The 23481-nt window shown below is 47.1% G+C and overlaps 1 protein-coding gene and 1 long non-coding RNA gene across 2 annotated transcripts in view; one reads left to right on the top strand and one right to left on the bottom strand.

Annotated features, from left to right (window-relative positions):
- Positions 1-10733, bottom strand: part of LOC107968458 (putative rhophilin-2-like protein RHPN2P1) — a 55662-nt gene extending 44929 nt beyond the window's left edge. The window contains 3 exon segments of the mRNA XM_054667315.2: positions 1984-2059; positions 7013-7141; positions 10609-10733. Of these exon segments, the coding sequence (XP_054523290.2) occupies positions 1984-2059; positions 7013-7141; positions 10609-10733 (330 nt within the window).
- A 2256-nt stretch (positions 10734-12989) lies between these two features.
- Positions 12990-21966, top strand: LOC112207713 (uncharacterized). Its single transcript, XR_008539524.1, has 6 exons — positions 12990-13220; positions 13738-13901; positions 14364-14479; positions 15488-15572; positions 20487-20567; positions 21724-21966. It is a non-coding gene; the product is annotated as an uncharacterized LOC112207713 (long non-coding RNA).
- Positions 21967-23481: the final 1515 nt, after the last annotated feature.

The raw sequence follows: 23481 nt of genomic DNA, 5'->3' as shown, positions 1-23481 counted from the left end.
TCTCAATAAAAAAGAAAGAAAAATGCAACAATTAGCCAGGCATGGTGGCACACGCCTGTAGTACCAGCTACTCAGGAGGCTAAAGTGGGAGGATCAACTGAGCCCAGGAGGCAGGGGTTGCAGTGAGCCAAGATCATGCCACTGCATGCCAGCCTGGGTGAAACAGTGAGACTCTGTCTCAAAATAATAAAGAAAAAGAAAAAAAAAGAACATAAAATATTTCTTCGAAGCAATTTTCACAATGCTAGGATTAATTCCTATAACCAATGCCTGGGCTGCATGATGCAAACCTGGGCCACCCTGCACCTCATCCCCTTTCCCTTCCTTGAAGGAGTTTGGAGGTGACTGGTTAAAAACTCAAATTGATGGAGTTGAAGAGGGAAGGAAGAGGAGGGTATTCCAGGCACAGGACGGTCTCCCGGCCCCAGCCTCTGGGCACGGTCTCTCCTGTGTTCTCCATTGAAGCACCCCTTCCACTTCCCACTTGAATCCCCCACTGACCCAAGGGCCCCGCAGGCAGTGTTTGTGGCACTTCTGGCACCCAGCACAGTGCCAGGCACAGGTGGGCTTATGAGGATCTGCCAAATGGGAGAGGAGTCCAGATACCCAGGAATGTGGCAGGGGGACACACAAGCAAAGACTCTGGTTATTCAAATATTTAAGGGGAGTGAATTGACATCTTTGATTTCCTTTGAAATTGCATCACAAATAAGACAGATTGATATTAGCCATTACTTTCATTCTCTTTTTTTTTTTTTTTTTTTTTTGAGACAGTTTCACTGTTGCCCAGGCTGGAGTGCAGTGGCACAATCTCAGCTCACTGCATCCTCTGCCTCCTGGGTTCAAGCGCCTCTCTCGTGCCTCAGCCTCTCGAGTAACTGGGATTACAGTCATATGCCACTATGCCCAGCTAATTTTTTTTTTTTAGATGGGATCTCGCTCTGTCACCCAGGCTGGAGGGCAGTGGCGTGATCTCGGCTCCCTGCAACCTCTACCTTTACCTCCTGGGTTCGAACGTTCACCTGCCTCAGCCTCTGAAGTAACTGGGATTACAGGTGTGCACCACCACGTCCAGCTAATTTCTGTACGTTTGGTAGAGACCGGGGTTTTACCATTTTAGCCAGGCTGGTCTTCAACTCCCGAGCTCAAGTGATCCGCCTGCTTCAGCCTCCCAAAGTGCTGGGATTACAGGCGTGAGCCACTGTGCCCAGCCTTTAGCCATTACTTTCAATGGCAAAAACTGCAATTACCTTCAAACCAACCTAACAGACACAAGAATGCACAGATGGACAAATATGTCAGGAAGCAATGCTGACAGTATGTTCTCAGAAGAAGTGAGTACACAGGGGTTTGCTATAAAATTCTTAAAATTTTTGAAAAGTTTGGAAATTTTCATAATCAAATGTTAGAGAAAAAACTTTAGCTATTCTTCCAAAGACATAACCTAAACTGGATACATGATTTAAGAAAAAAATACGCTATTAATAAAAGAGGATGTAAGTTTTAAATTTGAAAGCATATCCACTACAGACCCTTTGACTTGGCCTCTCGGGGAAGGCCCTCCTGGGTTTCCAACCTGCCTTGTCCAAGACCCAGGAGGAGCTTCAGAAGCCATCAAAGGCAACAACAAAAATATGGCAGGAATAAACATATCAATTATGCATGTAGCTGGCTGAGAAGGGCCTCAGGGTCACTCTGTAGATATCAACTGACTCTGCCTGTTGAGCCTAAGGCCATTGCAAGGGATACATATTTTCTCTATATCCATTTTTTTGCTTTTTTTTTTGGAGACAGGGTCTCATTCTATTGCCCAGGCTGGAGTGCAGTCGTATGATCACAACTCACTGCAGCCTCCAATTCCTGGGCTCAAGCGATCCTCTTGCCTCAGCCTCCCAAGTAATTGGGACTACAGGCATGCACCACTGCAAATGGCCTATTTCCATTTTAAACACTGAGTCCGGTGCCCATGGCTTTGAGATTTACCTTGAGGATGACTGAAAAGTCGACGTCTTTCGTTTCCTTCAGGCCAAGAGGAATCAGGGGAACTGTAAATGCCTCCCTGAGGAACACAACAAGGTATGTATGAACACCCCCAACCGGACCCCTGTGCATGCCACAGCCTTGCCCTCAGCAGCCCAGCTCAGGTGTGTGCCCCCTCCTTGCCCCATCCAGTACTCACCTGGCTGACAGGCTCATTTTCCATAAGGATGACTCTGGTCATGCCCCACCCTCTGCTCTAAAACTGACCCTGCTCCCTAAGACTGCTGGACCACCCCGCCTAACACATCAGGCCCCTGGCATCTTGACACTGATTTATCTTCTGGTTTCAACGCCTCAGTGGTTCCTTTTTTATTTTATTTTATTTTTTTTGAGAGACTCTTGTTCTGTCGCCCAGGCTAGAGTGCAATGGCGCAATCTCAGCTCACTGTAGCCTCCGCCTCTCAGGTTCAAGCAATTCTCCTGCCTCAGCCCCCTGAGTAACTGGGATTACAGGCACAGGACACCACACCCGGCTAATTTTTGTATATTTTTTTAGTAGCAATGGGGTTTCACCATGTTGACCACGTTGGCCAGGCTGGTCTTCTGACCTCGAGTGATCCTTCCACTTTGGCTTCCCAACGTGCTGGGATGACGGGCACAAGCCTCTGCGCCCAGCTCAGTCTCAATGCTTCTTTCGGCAGCTGTGCTGAGAGTCTATCGTGTGCCAGGGCCTGTGCATGGTGCACTTGCTGCTCCCACCTGGGTGCACCACCCTGCTGCCCTGCGCCTCCTTTGTCGGCTCCTCACCCCCTCCTCCTCTGCTCCCCTCAGCGGGCCCCACAGCTGTGGCAGCTCTCCAACACCCTCACATTCGCAACTCTGGGTTTGTAGGGGCCTCTTCTTTGGGAAGTGTCTAGGCGTCCCACCACCAGCACAGAAGATGCCGTCAGGGCAGGAGGCCCATCCGACACCGAAGTGCACCTGCCTCCCAGCCCAGGGTCAGACACCCTCCACCTCCTCTCCCCCAGCTGACCACTCTGTAACCACAGGTCTCCTGGGGAGTGCTCCCTGAGCCTACATTCCTAGGGGCAGGGACAGCAGGAAGTGAACGGAGCTCAGGCTGTGTTTTGCAAACAGGAATTCAGCTCCCTGACCTGTAACAGGAGACCTCCTTGGGCTGCTCAGCCCAGCCCCACAAGAAGGCCAGGAAGGCTGGGCAGGGCGAGGGGACAATGCAGCTGTAAGCTGAACCTGGCTCTGCAGCACAGCCATGCTACGGCCAGGTGAGACCCATCCCGGGGGCATGGAAAGCCGAATCCTGCTGAAGGCTCCTCCAGGCTACGCAGGGCGGGAAGCCAGGTTTGTGGCTGTCCAGGCAACGACAAGAGGAGGAGCGAGTGTCCTGAGTCCCAACTCCAGGGCACCCCAGCCCCAGTGTGGCACTGACAGCGCCCTCTAGGTGTCCTCCGGCCTCCCTGAGTTTTCCCATGAGGGAGGGAAATAACCTCATGCACCATGAGGTTATTTCTTTCCCGCCTACCTCCCAGAAGACTGTAAAGATCAACCATGCTAAGAAAGAAACAGTCTACCTTGAAAACAGAATAGTGCAGGCCAGGCGCAGTGGCTCATGCCTATAATCCCATCACTTTAGGAGGCTGAAACAGGCAGATCACGTGAGGTCAGGAGTTCAAGACCAACCTGGCCAACATGGTAAAACCCCGTCTCTACTAAAAATACAAAAACTACCTGGGCATGGTGGTGTGCGCCTGTAATCCCAGCTACTCAGGAGGCTGAGGCAAGAGAATCACTTCAACCAGGAGGTGGAGGTAGCAGTGAGCCAAGATCATGCCACTGCACTCCACGCCTGGGTGACAGAGCGAGACTCCATCTCAGAAAAAAAAAAAAAAAAAATCAACCATACTAAGAAAGAAACAATCTACTTTGAAAACAGGGCTGGGCATGGTGGCTCACGCCTGTAATCCCAGCACTTTGGGAGGCCGAGGCAGGCGGATCACGAGGTCAGGAGATTGAGACCATCCTGGCTAATGGTGAAACCCCGTCTCTACTAAAAATACAAAAAATTAGCCGGGCAAGGTGGCGGGCGCCTTTAGTCCCAGCTACTCGGGAGGCTGAGGCAGGAGGATGGTGTGAACCCGGTAGGCGGAGCTTGCAGTGAGCCGAGATCGCGCCACTGCACTCCAGCCTGGGCGACAGAGCGAGACTCCGTCTCAAAAAAAAAAAAAAAGAAAAAGAAAAAGAAAAAAAAGAAAACAGAAGAGCGCAGGACCCAAATGCATGGTGCCGTGTTGAATCTGCACAGCTCTCCCTCTTCCCAATGACATAGGGCAGTGACTGGCCACTCTAGAGCCCAGGGACCACTCCAGAGATCTTTGGTTCACTCTGTGGGAAGCCCTGTGTTGCACGTCCCTGCTCTTCGGCACAGCAAATGAGAGTGTGGAACAGCCGACATTTATTACCAAACCTTGGCCCCATCTTGCCTCCTCCAGAACTTGAACCTTTGGGACAAACACTGGAATTGAACACCAGAGCATAGGCTGGGAGAACCTTCCATTAGCTGTCACACTGACTGGGTGTTCAAAACTGCACAGTAGGCTGGGTGTGGTGGCTCACACCTGTAATCCTAGCACTTTGGGAGGCTAAGGCGGCAGATCACAAAGTCAGGAGCTCGAGACCAGCCTGGCCAACATGGTGAAACCCCATCTCTACTAAAAATACAAAAAATTAGCTGGGCATGGTGGCATGCGCCTGTAGTCCCAGCTACTCAGGAGGCTGAGGCAGGAGGATTGCTTGAACCTGGGAGGCGGAGGTTGCGGTGAGCCGAGATCATGCCACTACACTCCAGCCTGGGTGACAGAGAGAGACTCCATCTCAAAAAACAAACCAACAAACAAACAATAAAAACCGTACAGGAGCCCACAGGTAAGCCAGGCACGGGGTATCACAAAGGGAAGAGCCAGCGAGCTTTCACACACTGACACTTCCCCTCCAGCTCTGAAACCACCCCGGTGCCCTGTGGAGGACCAGCACCAGGAAACATACATTCCATAGGTGACTTAAGGTTCCCAAATCCAGGGAGCTATTTTCCGACTGAGTTTCCCCTGGGGCCCACCTACTTTTTGAGAAGTCTCATGCCCGTACTAAAAAAGCATGTAAACCCTTCTTCGAACTGTCTCAAAATTATTTCTCCTTAAAAAGAAGCATTTCACTTAGGGTTTTGTTTTGTTTTTGTGTTTTTTGAGACAGGACTTCTTTCTGTTGCCATTACTGCAGTCTCGACCTCCCTGGCTCAAGTGATCTTCCCACCTCAGCCTTCTGAGTAGCTGGGACTACAGGTGTACACCACCATGCCCGGCTAATTTTCCTATTTTTTGTAGAGATGGGGTTTCACTATGTTGCCCAGGCTGGCCTTGAACTCCTGGGCTCAAGCAATCCCCCATCTCAGCCTCCTGAAGAGCTGGATTACAGGCATGAGGCAAGAGGGGCATTTCTTTCATAGTTAGATCTCCATTTTTGGAGATGTATTGCAATTCTGAGGGATGGTGTTGTTGGCTTTCACCTTGCAGAAATCGATTCCAAAATTGAGTTATGGAGAATGATACGATAGAGTGTCTTCAAAATTGACCTAGGAGCCAGGCACAGTGGCTCACATCTGTAATCCCAGCACTTTGGGAGGCCAAGGCGGGCAGATTACTTGAGACCAGGAGTTCAAGACCAGCCTGGCCAACATGATGAAACCCTGTCTCTACTAAAAAAAAAAAAAAAAAATTAGCCAGGTGTGATGGTGCACGCCTGTAATCCCAGCTACTCAGGTGGCTGAGGCACAAGAATCACTTGAACCCAGGAGGTGGAGATTGCAGTAAGCTGAGATCTCACCACTGCACTCCCACCTGGGTGAGAGAGGGAGACTCTGTGTCAAAAAAAAAAAAAAAAGGAAATACAACCTTAAAAGGAGACTGGTGTGTTACTTTGTTTTAATTTGGATTTTTCTGTTTCAGTTTGTCACCTCCAGCTAGGAAACAGACTGCAGTCCAACGTAAGTACAGTGCACAGAATCTCTGTGTGTGCATAGTGGCCTCCCCTTACAGGGTCAATTTTGGCCTTTGGCCTTAATCCCGAAGTATTTGTGTATGCTTTCTGTTCCTTGGCAAATAAATGAGAAAATAATTAGCCAACATTGGAAAGGTATTGTCCTAACAATGTCCCTTTAATGTTTCTTAGGAAAATTATGGTGACCCACTAAAATATCCTTGCTCAATGTCTGTTCAGTTGAATTTAATAACATATCTTGCCAATGTTTGCATGTCTATGAAATGTGACTATGCAGAATTACTGAAACTTAACTATAAAATCCAAGGCATCTAACTTTTAAACTTATCTTGGTTCATCACGTATATTTACACTAGATTTTATACTGTCTTCATTTGTTTTTTTTTTGTCTGTTTGTTTTGAGACAGAGTCTTGCTCTGTCAGCCGGGCTGGAGTACAGTAGTGTGATCTCGGCTCACTGAAATGTCCAACTCCCAGGTTCAAGCAATTCTGCCTCAGCCTCTGAGAAGCCAGGATTACAAATGTGCACCACCACGTCCGGCTATTTTTATTTTTAGTAGAGACGGGGTTTCATCATGTTGGCCAGACTGGTCTCGAACTCCTGACCTCAGGTGATCCACCCGCCTCAGCCTCCCAAAGTGTTGGGATTACAGGAGTGAGCCACTGTGCCTGGCCTCACAAATGCCTTTTTGTCACTGCAGATATTTCCCAACACTACAGATATTTCCCAACACTGCAGATATTTCCCAACAAATGGGCTCATCCCTTCCAGTCTAGCACCTCACTCAACCCCAAACCTGATGGTTCTCTCACTTCCCAAAGTTAGGGCTGCCACACCCCAGTCTAGAACCCTATCTGGCCTGTTTGTGCAGATAGGGTTCGTACCCAGGTACCTCTTCATACGCTGGATGTATGAAGGATCTCTGGCTCAGAGGCTTCTGGAAGGTGTGCTGCTCCCACTTACTCTGTGTTCTGATAGACGCCCACCGAGATGTTCAGCCCCTCCAGCTCTTCCTTGAGCATCTGCAGGTCTGAGTTGACGAAGCTCAGCTCCAGCCCCACTTGTTCCCGCACCTTTGGGTTCACGGCCACTCTGTTCAAAGAGAAGAGGGAGAGAAGTGCCCTCAGCCAGGTATCCCAGCTTCTGGGTGAGCAGAACCAATCCCCAGTCCCTGCAGGGAGGATCAGGGCACGGCTTGCAGAGGAGGGCCGGGAGTGTTGGGTAAGGTATCCCAGGGACACAGAGCACCTGCCCAGCTTGCAGCACACCTGCCAGTATGTGGAGCTGGGGACACAGGCAATGACACTGTGAGCTGCAGACATGAACTCTATGACATCCTGCAAAAACTCCGCCTTGAGAAGAGAAAACAAAACTGCTCCCAGCCATTCCCTAAAATACCATAAGATATCCACTTGAAAAGAAATGAATGATTCTGGTTGGGCGTGGTGGCCCACGTCTGTAATCCCAGCACTTTGGGAGGCCGAGGCAGGTGGATCAGCTGAAGTCAGGAGTTCGAGACCAGCCTGGCCAACATATAGTGAAACTCTGTCTCTACTAAAAAATACAAAAACTAGCTGGGTGTGGTGGTGCACACCTGTAGTCCCAGCTATGCAGAAGGCTGAGGCTTGAACCTGGGAGATAGGGGTTGCAGTGAGCTGAGATTGTGCCACTGCACTCCAGCCTGGGCAACAGAGCAAGGCTCCCTCTCAAAAAAAAAAAAAAAGAAATGAATGATTCCTTTCAATAGGAGAAATCCAAATAAATAAATAAATAAACATAAAATTTGTTTTAAAAAAAGAAAGAAATGGATGGTTAGCTGGGCATTGTGATGCATGGCTATAGTCCCAGGCAGGAGGATTGCTTGAGTCCAGGAGGTTGATACTGCAGTGAGCTATGATCACACCACCGCAATCCAGCCTGGGTGACAGGGCAAGACACTGTCTCTAAAAACTAAAATAAGATAAAATGAAATAAAATATAAATATATATATATGATAAAAAGTAAAATAAAATAAATGAATGAGAAAATGAAGGCAGAGGTAATGCTTCCCAATTCATTCTGTAAGACTAGTATTAGCAACCCAAGCCTAGCAACATATAAATAGGATTATACACCATAACAAAGTGGGATTTATCCCAGGAATGCAAGGTTGGTTTAACATCTGAAAATCAATATAATATAATATATTATATTAACAGAATAAAGAACAAAAAACACATGGTGACTTCAACAGATATTGAAAAAACTATGTGACAAAATCCATCACAGATTCGTAATAAATTCTCAACAAAGTAAGAATAAAAGAGAATTTATGAAATCTGATAAAAGACACCTACAAAAACCCACAGTTAACATCACACTTAGTAGTGAATGACTGCTTTCCTCTTCTCACCACGAACAAGGCAAAGATGCCCACTTTTGCTATTTCTAATCAATGAGGCAAATAAAGAAATTAAAGGCATCCAGATTAGAAAGGAAGAAATAAAACTGTCTTTATTTACAGACGGAATTATCTTATATATAGAAAATCCTAAGGCATCCATAAAACAAATATTAGTACTAATAAATTTAGCAAGGTCACAGGGTATAATCAATATACAAAAATCAATTCTTTTTTTTTTCTCTAGACAGGGTATCACTCTGTCAGCTAGGCTGGAGTGCAATGTCACCATTATGGCTTACTACAGCCTCAACCTCCCAGGCTGAAGCCATCCTGCAGCCTCAGCCTCCCAAGGAGCTGGGACTATAGGTGCACACCACCACAATGGCTGATTTTTGTATTTTTTTGTAGAGATGGACTCTCACTATGTTGCCCAGGCTGGCCCAGAAATCCTGGGCTCAAGCAATCTTCCTGCCTCAGCCTCCCAAAGTGCTGAGATTACAGGCATGAGCCACTGTGCCTGGCCAATTCGATTTCTATATACTAGCAATGAACAATCTTGAAATTGAGAAAACCATTCCATTCACAATAGCATCAAAAAGAATAAAATACTCAGGAATAAACAAAAGAATCACAAGACATGTAAACCGAAAACTACAAAACAATGCTGAGATATATTAAAAGAAGAGCTATTCCATGTTTACGGATGGGAAGGCTCATTATTGTCAAGATGTCAAGCCTCCTTGGTACATTCATTCAATGCAACCTCAATCAAAATCCCACTAACCTTTTTAATAAAAATCAGCAAGCTGATCTTAAAATTCATATGGAAATGCAAAAAAAAAAAAAAACCTACATTAGGCAAAATAATTTTGAAAAATAAGAACAGAGTTGGAAGACATATTGATTTTAAAATTTACTAAGAAGCTGGGCTGGGCATGGTGGCTCACGTCTGTAATCCTAGCACTTTGGGAGGCTGAGGTGGGTAGATCACCTGAGGTCAGTAGTTCGAGACCAGCCTGGTCAACACAGTGAAACCCCATCTCTACTAAAAATACAAAAAATTAGCCAGGCGTGGTGGTAGATGCCTATAATCCCAGCTACTCGCGAGCCTGATACAGGAGAATCACTTGAACCCGGAAGGCAGAGGCTGCAATGAGCCAAGATCGTACCATTGCACTCCAGCCTGGGCAACAAGAGCAAAACTCCATCCCCCCAAAAAAATAAAAAATAAAAAATAAACTTACTAAGAAGCCATAGTCATCAAGATAGCATGGTACTGACATAAAGATAGGCAATGAAACAGAATAAGAGTCCAGGAATAGGTTGGGTGTGGTAGCTCACGCCTGTAATCCCAGCACTTTGGGAGGCCAAGACGGACGGATCATGAAGTCAGGAGATCGAGACCATCCTGGCTGACATGGTGAAACCCCGTCTCTACTAAAAATACAAATTATTTTTGTATTTTTAGTAGAGCGTGGTGGCGGGCGTGGTGGCGAGCACCTGTAGTCCCAGCTACTCAGGAGGCTGAGGCACAAGAATGGCATGAACCCAGGAGGCGGAGCTTGCAGTGAGCTGAGATCGCACCACTGCACTCCAGCCTGGGTGACAGAGTGAGACTCCGTCTCAGGGAAAAAAAAAAAAAGAGTCCAGGAATAAATGTTTACATTTATGTAGCAAATCTTTACAACTGATTTGAACAAAAGTGCCAAATCAATTCAATGTGGAAAAGATTATTGTTTCAACAAATAGCGCTAAAGCAGGCAGACATCCATAGGTATGTCAGGGTCCCTAAAACCACCCCCAAGTTCAGTGTTAATCTAGGAGGACTTGCAAAAGTCATGGCTGCAGTTTACTACAGCAAAAGACACAAAGCATAATGAGCAAAGGGAAAGGCATACGGGGTGAAATTGGGAGGAGGCCCGGCCCAGGCTTCTAGGGGTCCTCTCCCAGTGGAATCCCACAGACCATGCTTAACTCCCCCATCAAGGAGTTGTGACAACACACATAAAATGCCAAGAAAGCCCCCAGAAAGTTCCAATCAGGACTCAGGTCCCACCGGGAGGTCCCTCCCTAGCTGACTTCTTGGGCTCCCTCCCAAAGTGGGCAGAAGGGTCTGGGTGAGGGACCCGAGCCTGGTTTTCACTCCCCTAAGCCCGAGGGTCCTCTTCCTGGCACAAGGCCTTGAGGACGCTTGGGAAGCCAGCCTTCAGGTCCCGCTGTTTTGTTATTTTGCTAAAGCATGTCCAGTCCGTAAGTTTGCCCCCTCGGGTCACTTTCTTCACCTTATCAGCAGGGCCCATCATTCCTCCTGCTTTCCAACAAGATGCCAGAGCATATTTTTAGACCAATGAAGTTGGTGGGACAGTGGGTGGGACCCAGAGAGTGACGGACAGTGAGTCGGCCTGGAGGGTGAGAAGGCGAAGTGAGTTCCCCTCCTGGGACGGGGCTGGGAGGGGACATGGAATGGTCTGTCAGCTATGAGTTTGTGGAAGGCAGAGTCAGTGACTTTCAGCTGACCTACCTCGGTCTGGAAGATTCCAGTAGAGAAAGGGAGGGCCAGGGGCCTGGAGGCTGGTTCCAGGTCTGGGTGCTGGGCCTGAGAGCATTTCCAAAGCACTGAGCCTGGGACTGAAGGTAATTCACCATGAGGGTTCAGTTGGGGAGGACTGTCTGTGTGCTTCCCCCACCTCCCAGTCCCTCAACTCACCCCCAGTCCCCCCACCCGCCTTAACTCAGGAAAAAGGCCTCCCTCGTGAGCACTGGCAGCTGCCTTTGGAGGCATGTCACAGTCACACCCCAGGACACAATGCAGAGTCTCAGGCTGGCAGGGGACATTTGAGATCAGCCAGCCAGCCTGCCTCTCATTTTACAGCTGGGAATGGGTGCACGACGACCATGGCTGCCCAAGGTCACAGAGCCTGGGAGGGAGCAGCAGGCACAGTGGAAAAAGTAAGGTCATGTGAGCCAGGTCTGGGCACCGGGTCCAGGCCTGCCACTCCCCCGCATGTGGCTCAGGTTGATGGCTCAGCCTCTCAGCCTCAGGTCCACAGCTGAAGCAGCAGAGGAACAGCTGTTTGAGGGGCTGCCTGGGGAGGAGTGGGGCTGGGTGCCCTGTGCACACAGCGGGCACTTCATCAGCCACTCTGTAGGCAGCCAAGCCAGGAGGGCCCTCTGGGCACTGGGCCTCTCCACAGGAAGAGGAGCAGGGACCCACTATCTTTTGGGTCAACAACGGCCTTAAGCAATGGGCTCGAAAATCCCTGATTAGTGACCACCTTCTGTTGCTAGGCAAGATGGGGACAAAGATGGGGTCCAGTTCTCCAGCTGTTAAACATCTGTCTCATCAAGAAGATGGGACAGCACATGGAAAATAAATTTCTATGGTTATAATAACTGTCCCAGATTCTCTGTGCAGTAATGGCAGACCCGCTTTCCCTCTGAAAACAAGCAAGAATTTTGGATAAAACAATAACAAAATTAAGTTAAAAGCATCAAAGGGCTGCTAAGCTAGTGGGAAACCTCCAGGCCAAGTTTCAGTGGAAAACCAAGAACCTAGAGAGGAGCGCTGGGGCCGTTGTTGCCTGTGAGCATTTGCCAACCTGGCAAGTTGGGCTTCGACCTTGGAGTGAGTAGGGGGGTAGACAGAGGTCAAGGTATGAGGAGACTGATAGGGGATTCACCCCCATATCAAGCTGGGAGCCTGAAAGGCCTCACCTGGGTGAAGACAGAAGCAGAGATAACCCTGGTCCCTGCCCCAAAACAAGGAATTCATTAGCATTAAAAGGAGTGGGAGGAAAAAAGGAAAGGAAACTCACAGATTCAACCACAAAGAGCCTTGGATCTCCGGCAGACTTGGACCCCTCACCCATCACACCTGGGAGGCCCAGGGATGGTGGGGCTTCTGTGCACTTGGTTCCAGGTGGTCTGGGCTGTCCATGTGAAAGCAAACACCATCTTTGTGAGAAGGAACCTCTGTCTTTGGCCTCACGGAAACCCCACAGACACCCTTCCAAGGGCCCCAAGAAGCACACAAAGATATCCAAGTCTGAAAGGGAAGAAGGCACCATGAGTAAGAACCAGCAGACAAGCTAGCAGACACCCGCACAGTCTCCCCATATTTTTATACAATTACCAAACAAGACACTATGGTACATTTCAATCCATAATAGGAGAGATGGCCCATGTTCGGTGGCCAAGTATAGCACAGAGCTCCTCACTCCTCCAGGAATTCCACTGAAGGGTGGCAAGTTCTGGAGTTCAAGCCACTGGGGAGGCAACAGGAGGGCAAGTGGCCACGGTTCAGGCGCTGATGGGCAGAGGTGGGGAGGGGGCTCTCCCAAGGAGTCCACTGGGAGATGCAGGCAGGGGGCTTCCCAGGCAGCCTCACCAGCTTCCCTTCACACTGATCCCCTGTAAACGTGTGTCCAGCCTCGACGTAGGAGGAACAGGGAGAAACTGATTTTCTATTCATAAAATGTGCGCCTCTCTGCGCCTGCGCCGGCGCTGTGCGCCTTTGCGAGGGCGGAGCTGCGTTCTCCTCAATACAGACCCGGATTGCATCGTGAGGGCGAGCTGAGTTCTCCTCTGCACAGACTTTCGGAGATACAGCGAAGGCGGAGCAGTGTTCTCCTCAGCACAGACCCGGGCGGGCGGGCGGGCAGGCCGGGGGGCGCCGCGAGGGCGGAGCTGCGTTCTGCTCAGCACAGACCCGGGGGACACAGCGAAGGCAGAGCAGCGTTCTCCTCAGCACAGACCTTGGGAACACTGCATCGCTTTGGGCAGAATAGGTGAGTGAATGAATGAATGAGTGTAATCACATGCCCTCCCTTTCCCTGTTTATCAAGCCTGGCATCACTTTAGAATCTCTTGTTAGAATTTATGACACCTAGGCTTTACCTCAGAACCTGAGAGTGGCACTCAGGTATAAGCATGTGTTTCCAAGCTCCCCAGGTATTCCATAGCGCAGCCAAGTTTGAGACAGTGGGGTCTAAGAACCATGTAGAACTAATTAGAATCCTGAAGTGTCTGTGATAAAGGTAATAAGCTTTTTGTAAGATTACATAGGACATAGATTAAGTTGGAAAGCCTGAGTGTTGAGATTCCTAGGCTCAGGAATTTTAATTTAACCAAAGTTAAATGTCTTAACTTGCAAAGACATGAATCTGTGGATTCCAGATTAATGGCAGGTGTGAATTGTGCAATAGAAACTGATCTAGCCTACGTGTCTTCTTGGACTGGCAGACTATGTTAATCTTTTTATTTTATGACAAGTTCAACATTATTCCCTTTTGTACTGAATTTTAGATTACTGATTTTGGGCACTCCAAGATTTTGGGAGAGACCTCTCTCATGAGAACTTTATGTGGAACCCCTGCCTGCTTGGCTCCTGAAGTTCTTGTTTCTGTTGGGACTGCTGGGTATAACCGTGTTGTGGACTGCTGAAGTTTAGGAGTTATTCTTTTTATCTGGTGAGAAATATTTTCATTGCTTCACAGACTGGTAGGAGGTGATTAGATGAAGTCACAAATGTGTCTTGCTCTGTTGTCCAGGCTGGCATGCAGTGGCTTGATCTTGGCTAACTGTAGCCTCTGCCTTGTGGGTCAAGTGATCCTCCCATCTCAGCCTCCCGAGTAGCTGGGACTACATGCGCACACCACCATGCCCAGCTAATTTTTCTATTTTTTGTAGTGATGGGGTTTTGCCATGTTGCCCAGGCTGGTCTTGAATTCCTGGGCTCAAGTGATCCTCCTGCCTCGGCCTCCCAAAGTGCTGGGATTACAAGCATGAGCCATTGTGCCCAGCCTAGCTCACTTTTTGACCATTGATTTAAAGAAAAATCTGACTTTTCATTATGCTGAAAAAGAAATCTTTATATCTGAATGCCACTGAGAATGCCACTTGATTTCCTTTCTCTCTCTACCAATATTAAGCCTTAGTGGGTATCCACCTTTCTCTGAGCATAGGACTCAAGTGTCACTGAAGGATCAGATCACCAGTGGAAAACACAACTTCATTCCTGAAGTCTGGGCAGAAGTCTCAGAGAAAGGTATGAATATGAAAGGGTTAAGAATTTGTGGTATGCTAAAATGTGTGTGTCCTGTGGTGGGAGTTTCTTTCCAAATTCCATGGTGTTTTCTCCTGTCAATTCTGTTCTTATTTTCTATCGTTAGTTTCACACCATTTGAGAGGCACTGGAAATTATTAAGAGCATGCACTCAGGTCCTGGGTCTGCTACTACTTAGCTGTGTGGCCTTAGGCAAGTTATTTAACCTCCGTCTCCAATTTCTTTCTGTGTAAATGGACCCTCAATAATCCCTACCTTAAAAGGTTTTTTGAGGGTTAGGTATAATGTACACAAGTGCCTTGTACCTATTTTAGTGAGCAAAATAAATGCACTTGTAACTTTTTAGTTACAAGGTTTCCTTTGAGTAAGCAAGCGTGTAAAAACTATATGTCTTTAGTTACCTTGTATTTTATAATTTATCCTGGCAACTTTAGTTCCCTGAAGAGAAAATAGAAAATTAAATGTCAAATAACATAACATAGGTGATTGTGTTAAATGTCAGAATATTTAAGGAATAATAATGTTGTGATATACAGGCCAGCATGCATTTGTTGCTTGCTGGAGTAGTCAAGTTTTATTTCTGACAAATCTGCAGTTCCAGGGAGCCTCTCCCTGGCTGAGTAACTGTCACCCATCCATCTGTAGATGTCAGGGAGAGTTTGCTGTGCATCCCAATTATCTTAGAATTGGGTAGAAGTTTAGCTTTAATTAGTTTGACCTTGAGTCTAGCAACAAGAGAGGGAACAGGCAGCGAAGAGGTCGTGACTGATGTCCCAGCAGCAGGAGACAGGGAGTGTCATTATCATTCCTGGTCTTCTCACAGTACTCTGAATACAGAGAGTGAGGAAGATTAGGGGGCCCTGTCTTCTGACTCCCTGATGATCTCAGACCCTCTCTGCTCTTTCTGGATGGTGGCCTGTTAATTCTGGCATACTGTTACTGATAATATATTTATCCTTTTCACTCTGATTTGCCCAATTGTTGCTTTAGCTCTGGACCTTGTCAAGAAGTTGTTGGTAGTGGATCCAAAGGCATGTTTTACAGCAGAAGAAGCCTTAAGACACCGTGGCTTCAGGTGGGTGTGGGACAGTGCCTGCTAGCATAAAATACGTGGGAAGCCCTGCTGCCTGAGAGACATGAGACAGAGGACAGAAACATGTTTACTTTGTTGAATGTGTTTAATTGTTTAAGATGTATGGGGGGTATCTTGGAGGATGGGTTACAATCTGTTTTTGTTTGTTTTTTTTTTTTTGAGACAGGTTCTCATTCTGTCACCCTGGCTGGAGTGCAGTGGCACAATCTCAGCTCACTGCAACCTCTGTCCCCCGGGTTCAAGTGATTCTCCTGCCTCAGCCTCCCAAGTAGCTGGGATTAAAGGTGCATGCTACCACGCCCAGCTACTTTTTGTATTTTTTGTAGAGATGGTGTTGCACCATGTTGGCCAGGCTACAACCTTTTTGATATTACTCATGGCTGTTGGATGTACAAGCTCACTTTATGTCCTGTTCTGGTTCCACTTGGCTGCCCCAAGTCTCCAGTTTGGCCTGTGTTCTTTTGAGGGCTTGTTCTGGCTCTACCCCCAGCCATGTCCACTGCTCTTCATAGGTGGGGTGCATTCCAGCCATCTTCAACCTTAAATCAGGGAAGAGGGGGAGGGGGAGGAGGGCAGCCTCCCTGGGGAGAATCCAGCTATTTCTCAAGCCCAAGTGACTCGGTATAAAGGGTCCCACTGCTTGTTCATTCAGGTGAGTAAATGTGTCCTTAGTGAAGGCTGTCACCTGCACCTTTCATCTGTGTTACTGCTGTGCTCCTGCTAGGAGTTGGGGCTGCCATTACTAAATGCTGACCTCATTTGGAACTGCCAAGAGTTGGAAGTACGTTGTGGCTTTGCTGGGTTAATCTTTAGTTTTGGAATTAGCTATGGCATTGGGAAGGTTTTTCTGATAGATGTCTGGTCTTCTGTAATGAGCAGTTCCATTCAGCACAGCCATGCCCCTTTCTATTAATTTTCTTTTGGTCTGTGTATTAGTCTGTTCTCACACTGCTATAAAGAACTGCCAAAGACTTGGTAATTTATAAAGAAAAGAGGTTTACTTGACTCACAGCTCCACATGGCTTGGGAGGCCTCAGGAAACTTACAATCATGGTGGAAGGGGTAGAAGGCATGTCTTAATGGCAGCAGGTGAGAGAGCTTGTGAAGGAAGTGAAGGGCAAAGAGCCTCTTATGAAACTGTCAGATCTAGTGAGAACTCATTCACTATCATGAGAATAGCCTGGGGGAAACTGCCCCCATGAGCCAATCACCTCTCAACAGGTCCCTTTCTCAACACCTGGGGATTACAATTTGAGATGAGATTTGGGTAGGGACACAAAGCCAAACTGTATCAATCCGTTTTCTGTGGAGATGGGGGACAGAACTGGTAGCTTGAGCTAGAGGCTGTTACTTGAGCTAAATGCTGTTTCTCTGGGGATTACTGGTCCAGGAACTCCTTGGGCAATCCAGCCTCAGCCCCGTACTTCTGGAACTCTGGGAAGACTGTCCCCGTTCTCTGTTCTAATCCTCTACACCTAACAGTTTTGCTCAGGCCAGCTCAGGTTGAGAACAACAAAAACTTTTAAAAAAAGACAGATATATGTGTTTTGGATGTTGCCCTGGAAACTATAGTCTCCCCAGAAGAAATCTGTCAGATGATTTAGCATTTTATAGACCACACAGATTTGAAACAGCAGAACCCTGGAGGAAAGGGGTTTGGAAACAAAGGGTGCCTTTGCATGTGGGGATTTTAATTTTAATGAGAAAGAGAAACATGTCTTTTGGCTCTTTTCATGTGTCCTAATAGGGAAACTCTTGGGTCTAAATGTAGAAGTACAGGAGCTGTGTTCATCTCTAGCAAAAAAATAGAGCTGGCCAGTTGAGCCTGGGAACAGGGTTTGCATCTGCCTGAAATTTATGAGCAAGCGTAGCCTATTTTTCTTGTACTTCTTTGTCTCAAAGAAAACTTATTAACAACCAAGGAGAAGGTGAAGTTCAACTCTGTTGCAGGATCTCCCTGGAATACTCTTTTAGCCACCTTTTGTTTTTGCAGTAAAAGGAGGAATGAGCATTGAATGAAGACAAGGATGAAGACTGACCATCTAAAACATCTGTTAGTGATAGTTTGGGTTTTATTTTGGGAAAATTCAGTGTTTTTGCAAAAACCAAATGGTTTTGTGGGCCTGGCGCTGGACTGAGTGTTGGGAATGTGGATTCTGGTCTCTGTTTTGTCATTAACAGAGTGGCCAGTTTTGGGAGCATCCCTTACATCTACTCTCTGCCTCATATTTACTGCCTGAAATAGAGGATTTCTTCTGTTTGCTTTCAAGGGATATTATAATTTAATTTTTATTTTATTTATTGTTGGAGACAAGGTCTTCTTCTGTTGCCTAAACTAGAGTGCACTGGTGCAATTATAGCTCACTGCAGCCTCGACCTCCTGGCCTTAAGGGATCCTCCCGCCTCAGCCTCATAAAGTGCTTGGATAATAGGCACGAGCCACTGTTCCTAGCTAATTTAATATTTTGGAATAATTGTAGACATCATGAAGAAAATCAATGTTTATTTATTTATTTCCTTTTTTGAGATGGAGACTCGCTTTTGTCTACCAGGCTGGAGTGCAATGGTGTGATCTCAGCTCACTGTGACCTCCACCTCTGGGTTCAAGTGATTCTCCTGCATCAGCCTCCCAAGTGGCTGGGATTACAGGTTTCTGCCACCATGCCCAGCTCATTTTTGTATTTTTAGTAGAGATGGGGTTTCACCATGTTGGTCAGACTAGTCTCGAACTCCTGACCTCAGGTGATCCACCCACCTTGGCCTCCCAAAGTGCTGGGATTCCAGGCATGAGCCACTGTGCCTGACCTGATGACTTGTTTTAAATATAGGCCTGATTACGCTTGTGACCACTCTGTTTGGCTTCACTGAAGGGCTGCCAAGAGATGGACTTTTGAGAGTGACACTGCAAGATAATTGAGATCCTAAGTAAGGCTGTGAGAGGGTGCCGAGAGGAATCCAGATGAGCTTGCTGCTGTCAAATGGCAATGGGGAGCTACACTGAGAAACTCAAAACATGGTGACCTCAAGTGATCTGCCCTGCCTTGGCCTCCCAAAGTGCTGGGATTACAGGTGTGAGCCACTGTGCCTGGTCCTTCTTTCCTTCTCTTTCTTCCTCCTTCCTTCCCCCTCCCCTCTCCTCCATTCCTTTTTCCTCCCCTCTTTCATTCCCCCTCCCTTTTTCCTTCCTTGCTTCTTTCCTTCCTTTCTTCCTCAGGGTCTTGCTGTCTCACCTAGGCTGGAGTGCAGTGGCATGATCACTGCACCATGACTTTCAGGCTCAAGTGATCCTCCTGCCCCAGCCTCCCAAGTAGCTGAGACTACAGGTGCATGCCACCATGTCTGGCTAATTTAATTTTTTTTTTTTTTTTTTTTGGAGACAGAGTCGTACTCTTTTGCCCAGGCTGGAGTGCAGTGGTGTGATCCTGTTTTACTGCAACCTCCGCCTCTCGAGTTCAAGTGATTCTCCTGCCTCAGCCTCCTGAGTAGCTGGGATTACAGGCATGCACTACCATGCCTGGCTAATTTTGTATTTTTAGTAGAGATGGGATTTAACCATGTTAGCCAGGCTGATCTTAAACTTCCGACCTCAGGTGATTCACCCACCTTGGCCTCCCAAAGTGCTGGGATTACAGGCGTGAGCCTCCATGCCTGGCCTAATTTTTAAATTTTTTTGTAGTGACAAAGTCCCAGTATGTTGCCCAGGCTGGTCTCAAATTCCTGGCCTCAAGCAATTCACCCACCTTGGCCTCCCAAAGTGCTGGGATTACAGGCGTGAGCCTCCATGCCTGGCCTAATTTTTAAATTTTTTTGTAGTGACAAAGTCCCAGTATGTTGCCCAGGCTGGTCTCAAATTCCTGGCCTCAAGCAATTCTCCCACCTTGGCCTCCCAAAGTGCTGGGATTATAGGCATGAGCCACCATGCCCAACCTAGTGTTGTAAAATTTCCATATCCATCAAGTTGCCAAATGGTGGAGGACTTTGCTGTATCCTCTCCCTTTCCCCACTGTGGTATGCTTGGCTCAGTGGGAGGAGGGGCTGGAGTTGGGTGGGAAAGTACATGAGGCATTGGAATCAGATAACTCTGGGTCTGTATTCTGCACATGCCACCTGTGAGTGGCTGAGCTGGGCTTCTGGCCAGCACTCAAAGGCCACATTACTAGATATAGATGTTCCTTTCACCTTGCTGAAGATGGGGATAGCTGCACCGGACCACCTCTCAGGGTTTCCTAATGCAAATCCTTGAACCCTGCAGAAGTGAGCATCCAGAGAGGTGGGAGCTACCCGTATACACACTGTCTGTGCCCTCCTCATCTCCCGCTCCTGCAGCATGAAACACCTGTAATGCTTTGTTCTGTTTATTGTCTCCCTTTCTCATTAGACCTGAACTCTGGGATATTGTGGGCTTAAGCACTTCTGAAAATTTGTATGGCATCTGCTGGGTGAATTTTCCTAAGGTGCTGGGCTGGTTGTTAAGACAGCCTGGGTGACTGGCCTCATTCATGGCAGGGGCAGCAGGTGGAGAGCGGTCCTGGAAGGATTTGAGGAGCTGCATGGAGTCAGACCCAGCCCCTGGCCCCCTGATTGTCACCTTTCTCAGGATCTGGGATGCTAATTCAGAAATTTGACTGCTGGAGGCTGTGATTGACCCACTGAGAGCTTTTAGGCATGTGGATGTGAGTCAGCCAGGATCGATGGAGCATTGACCGCTGATTGGACTCCTGTGGGAAGGTAGAGGGGGGCAACACATAATGCCTTCACTGTGGGAGCTTCATCAAGGGGATGATTCTTGGACGGACATCTTTTCCTCCCTCTTTCCACAGGGGCATGCTAGCCTTGTCATTCTAGGAGTTTATTATCCTTCAGACACAGCTACTTATGTTTTTAATTCCCTCACAGGATGAAGACATGAAGAGAAAGTTTCAAGATCTTCTGTCTGAGGAAAATGAATCCACAGCTCTACTCCAGGTTCTAGCCCAGGTATTCGTATTCCTGATGATCACTAAATGTAGTCTGGGCTTAAGGAGCTGATAAGCAAAGATGATGAAATTCAAGATTTTCCTGAGTAGCAATTGCTTAACATTGTTTCAGTTATAATGTAGTAGAAACTCTGTTTGAACTTGATTCACTCTAGCACCCTTAGATTTAAAAATGCAGGATATGTTTCATATCTAACACATAATAGACAGATAAGCACAGCTAGGGATTGTCATCCAAAAGGTCACCTGCAAGGCAATTTCGAAAGACTCTATTAGAGGCTCAAATATAAATTTGTTGGAAAAATTAAAATTTGGGTCAGTAGTTGATTCCTTGATTACAATTTTATTCTTTAAAGTTCTTTGTGAGTATAAGTTAATTCCAGTCCTACTTTTTTGTTATTGTTGTTGTTGAATGGTAGCTGTCCTTTTTCCCACTGTTTTCCGCCACCCCCCCAACCCCCGATTTTTATTTTCTTGAGACAGAGTCTTAGTCTGTCACTCAGGCCAGAGTGCAGTGGTGCAATCTCAGCTCACTGCAACCTCTGCCTCCTGGGTTCAAGCAGTTCTCCTGCCTCAGTCTCCCGAGTGTCTGGGACTACAGGTGTCCACCACTGCGCCCAGCTAATTTTTGTATTTTTAGGTGAGATGGGGTTTTGCCATGTTGGTCAGGCTTGTCTCGAACTTTTGACCTGAAGCGACCTGCCCACCTCAGCCTCCCAAAGTGCTGGGATTACAGGCGTGAGTCACCACACCCAGCCTTCCTCCCAATTTTGTATATGGGAAAACAACTAAGGCACAAAGGTTGTCTTCCCGCAAAAGACCAAGACTTGGGGCTTCAACTGAGAGGTATTATAGTCCTTTTAAACTTGATATTTAGAAGAGGATGATCAAGAGGAAGTTGGTTATGCTACTTGCTTTCAGTATACATCATTCAGAGGTCAGAAGCCATAGGGAGAGAAATATCTATTAGATAAGCATGTCTGAGTTGCGGGCTGTGGTGAGGACTCAGTTGTCAATGATGACAACCAGTAATTTTTGGTACTAGAATTTCACATCAAATGCCCCCACTTTACTGGAAGTATATTGAGGAACTTTGATAATCTTAAAGAAGCCAGTGATTTTCTTTTGAACATTTCTCCATTTTCCTTTATTTTCAGCCTTCTACTAGTCGAAAGCAGCCTCCTGAAGGGGAAGCCGAGGGTGTCGAGACCACAAAGCGCCCGGCTGTGTGTGCTGCTGTGTTGTGAACTCCGTGGCTTGAACATGAAAGAAAAGTACCTTCTTTCACTCTGTCTTCTTTCTTTTCTTTGAGTCTGTTTTTTATAGTGTGTATTTTAATTATGGAAATAATTGCTTTTTCATAGTCACTGATGTACAATTAAAAACCTGATGGAACCTGGGCTTTGTGCTTCTGCTTGATAATCGGTTCTTTAGTTGAATGGCTTTATTATTTATTTATTTGAGATGGAGTCTCACTCTGTTGCCCACTCTGAAGTGTAGTGGTGCAAGCTTGGCTCACTGCAACCTCTGCTTCCCAGGTTCAAGCAATTCTCGTGCCTCAGCCTCCCGAGTAGCTGGGATTACAGGTATGCGCCACCATGCCCACCTAATTTTTATATTTTTTTGTAGAGACAGGGTTTTGCCATGTTGGCCAGCCTGGTCTTGAACTTCTGACCTCAGGTGATCCACCTGCCTCAGTCTCTTAAAGTGCTGGGATTACACACGTGAGCCACTGCGCCTAGCCTGAATGGCTTTTTTATATTTAAAGTTGTTGTGTGCCTTTCATCTGGAGCTACACCTTGGCTATCACTAGGCAGGTTTCCCAGGATGTCACCCTGGTCTCAGCCTGTGAGAGCTGAATACAAATTCTAAGGGCCCCTTGGAAAGTTCCAGGGAAAGGAGCATAGCGAGGTTGGGGGTGGAGTTTGTAGAGACTGGCTGGCTGGCTGCTGACATCTTCATGAGAACAGCAGGTACCTTGGTGCATAATAACAGGCCAGGTTATATTCTCATCCTTGCCCTCATAAAGATACAGGTCTACAGTCTCTGAAACCTTTGGGCTAGATAAGTTGTGAAATTTAATTACCCAATGTTAGGAAGGTGGTAAGGCATATCTAGTATGTGTATGTGGAGCACCCCAGCAGAGTCCTACACATGTGGAGTCCTACCCCATTGGAGACCAAACATGTTAATATTTCCACAGCAAATATTCACAGTAAGAGGGATAGAGAAAGATTATAGGTAGTTGCATATTGATTCATATCAGTCTTTTCTTCCAAATGAGCTACAATGACTCGTTTTTGAGAGCTGTTTGGGTTTTGGAAGTGGAGATAAGGCATGGTTCTGTCTTGTTGACCCAATAATGACCAGGGAGGCCCTGTGCAAAGACTTACCCTTGGCTGCTCTTGTCCTCACAGTGATTCTATGAGTGAGGTCCTCTAGCCACTGTCATGTCACAGGTGAGGAAACCAAAGTTAGAGGACGAAGGTAACTTTTCTGATGTCACACAGCTGGTAAATGGCAGAGCTGGGACCCAACCCAGGTCTTTTTGACTCTAATGTTCCTTATTGTCCACTGAATCTGCTTTTATAACTTTGCTTAGTTGATGCTAGGACACTTTGTATCTCGCTGGCCATGCCATGAATTGAATGCCGTGGTTCAAAGGCCACTGGCGATTCAGTCAGGGCAGAGTCAAGGGCACACAGCCATTTCCTTAGGAAATGGGGATGGTGGTTGGAAATTTCTATTAAACGGTATATAAGCATTCTGAGACTTGGCTGGCCTGGTGTAGGGGGTTTGTTGGGAATTTAGTTGGTTTGCATGTTTAAAGGAATAAGGCTGAGATTGCCCTAGATGGATTTTAGCTCACTTGAGTATTTAATGTGGAGGCTGTGGTTTCCTGGGACATTTTTCCC

The sequence above is a fragment of the Pan troglodytes genome, chromosome 16 (assembly GCF_028858775.2).
Source record: "Pan troglodytes isolate AG18354 chromosome 16, NHGRI_mPanTro3-v2.0_pri, whole genome shotgun sequence".
NCBI lineage: Eukaryota > Metazoa > Chordata > Mammalia > Primates > Hominidae > Pan > Pan troglodytes.
Note: the sequence above shows the minus strand (reverse complement) of the source record. Positions and strands in the feature narration are given on the sequence as shown.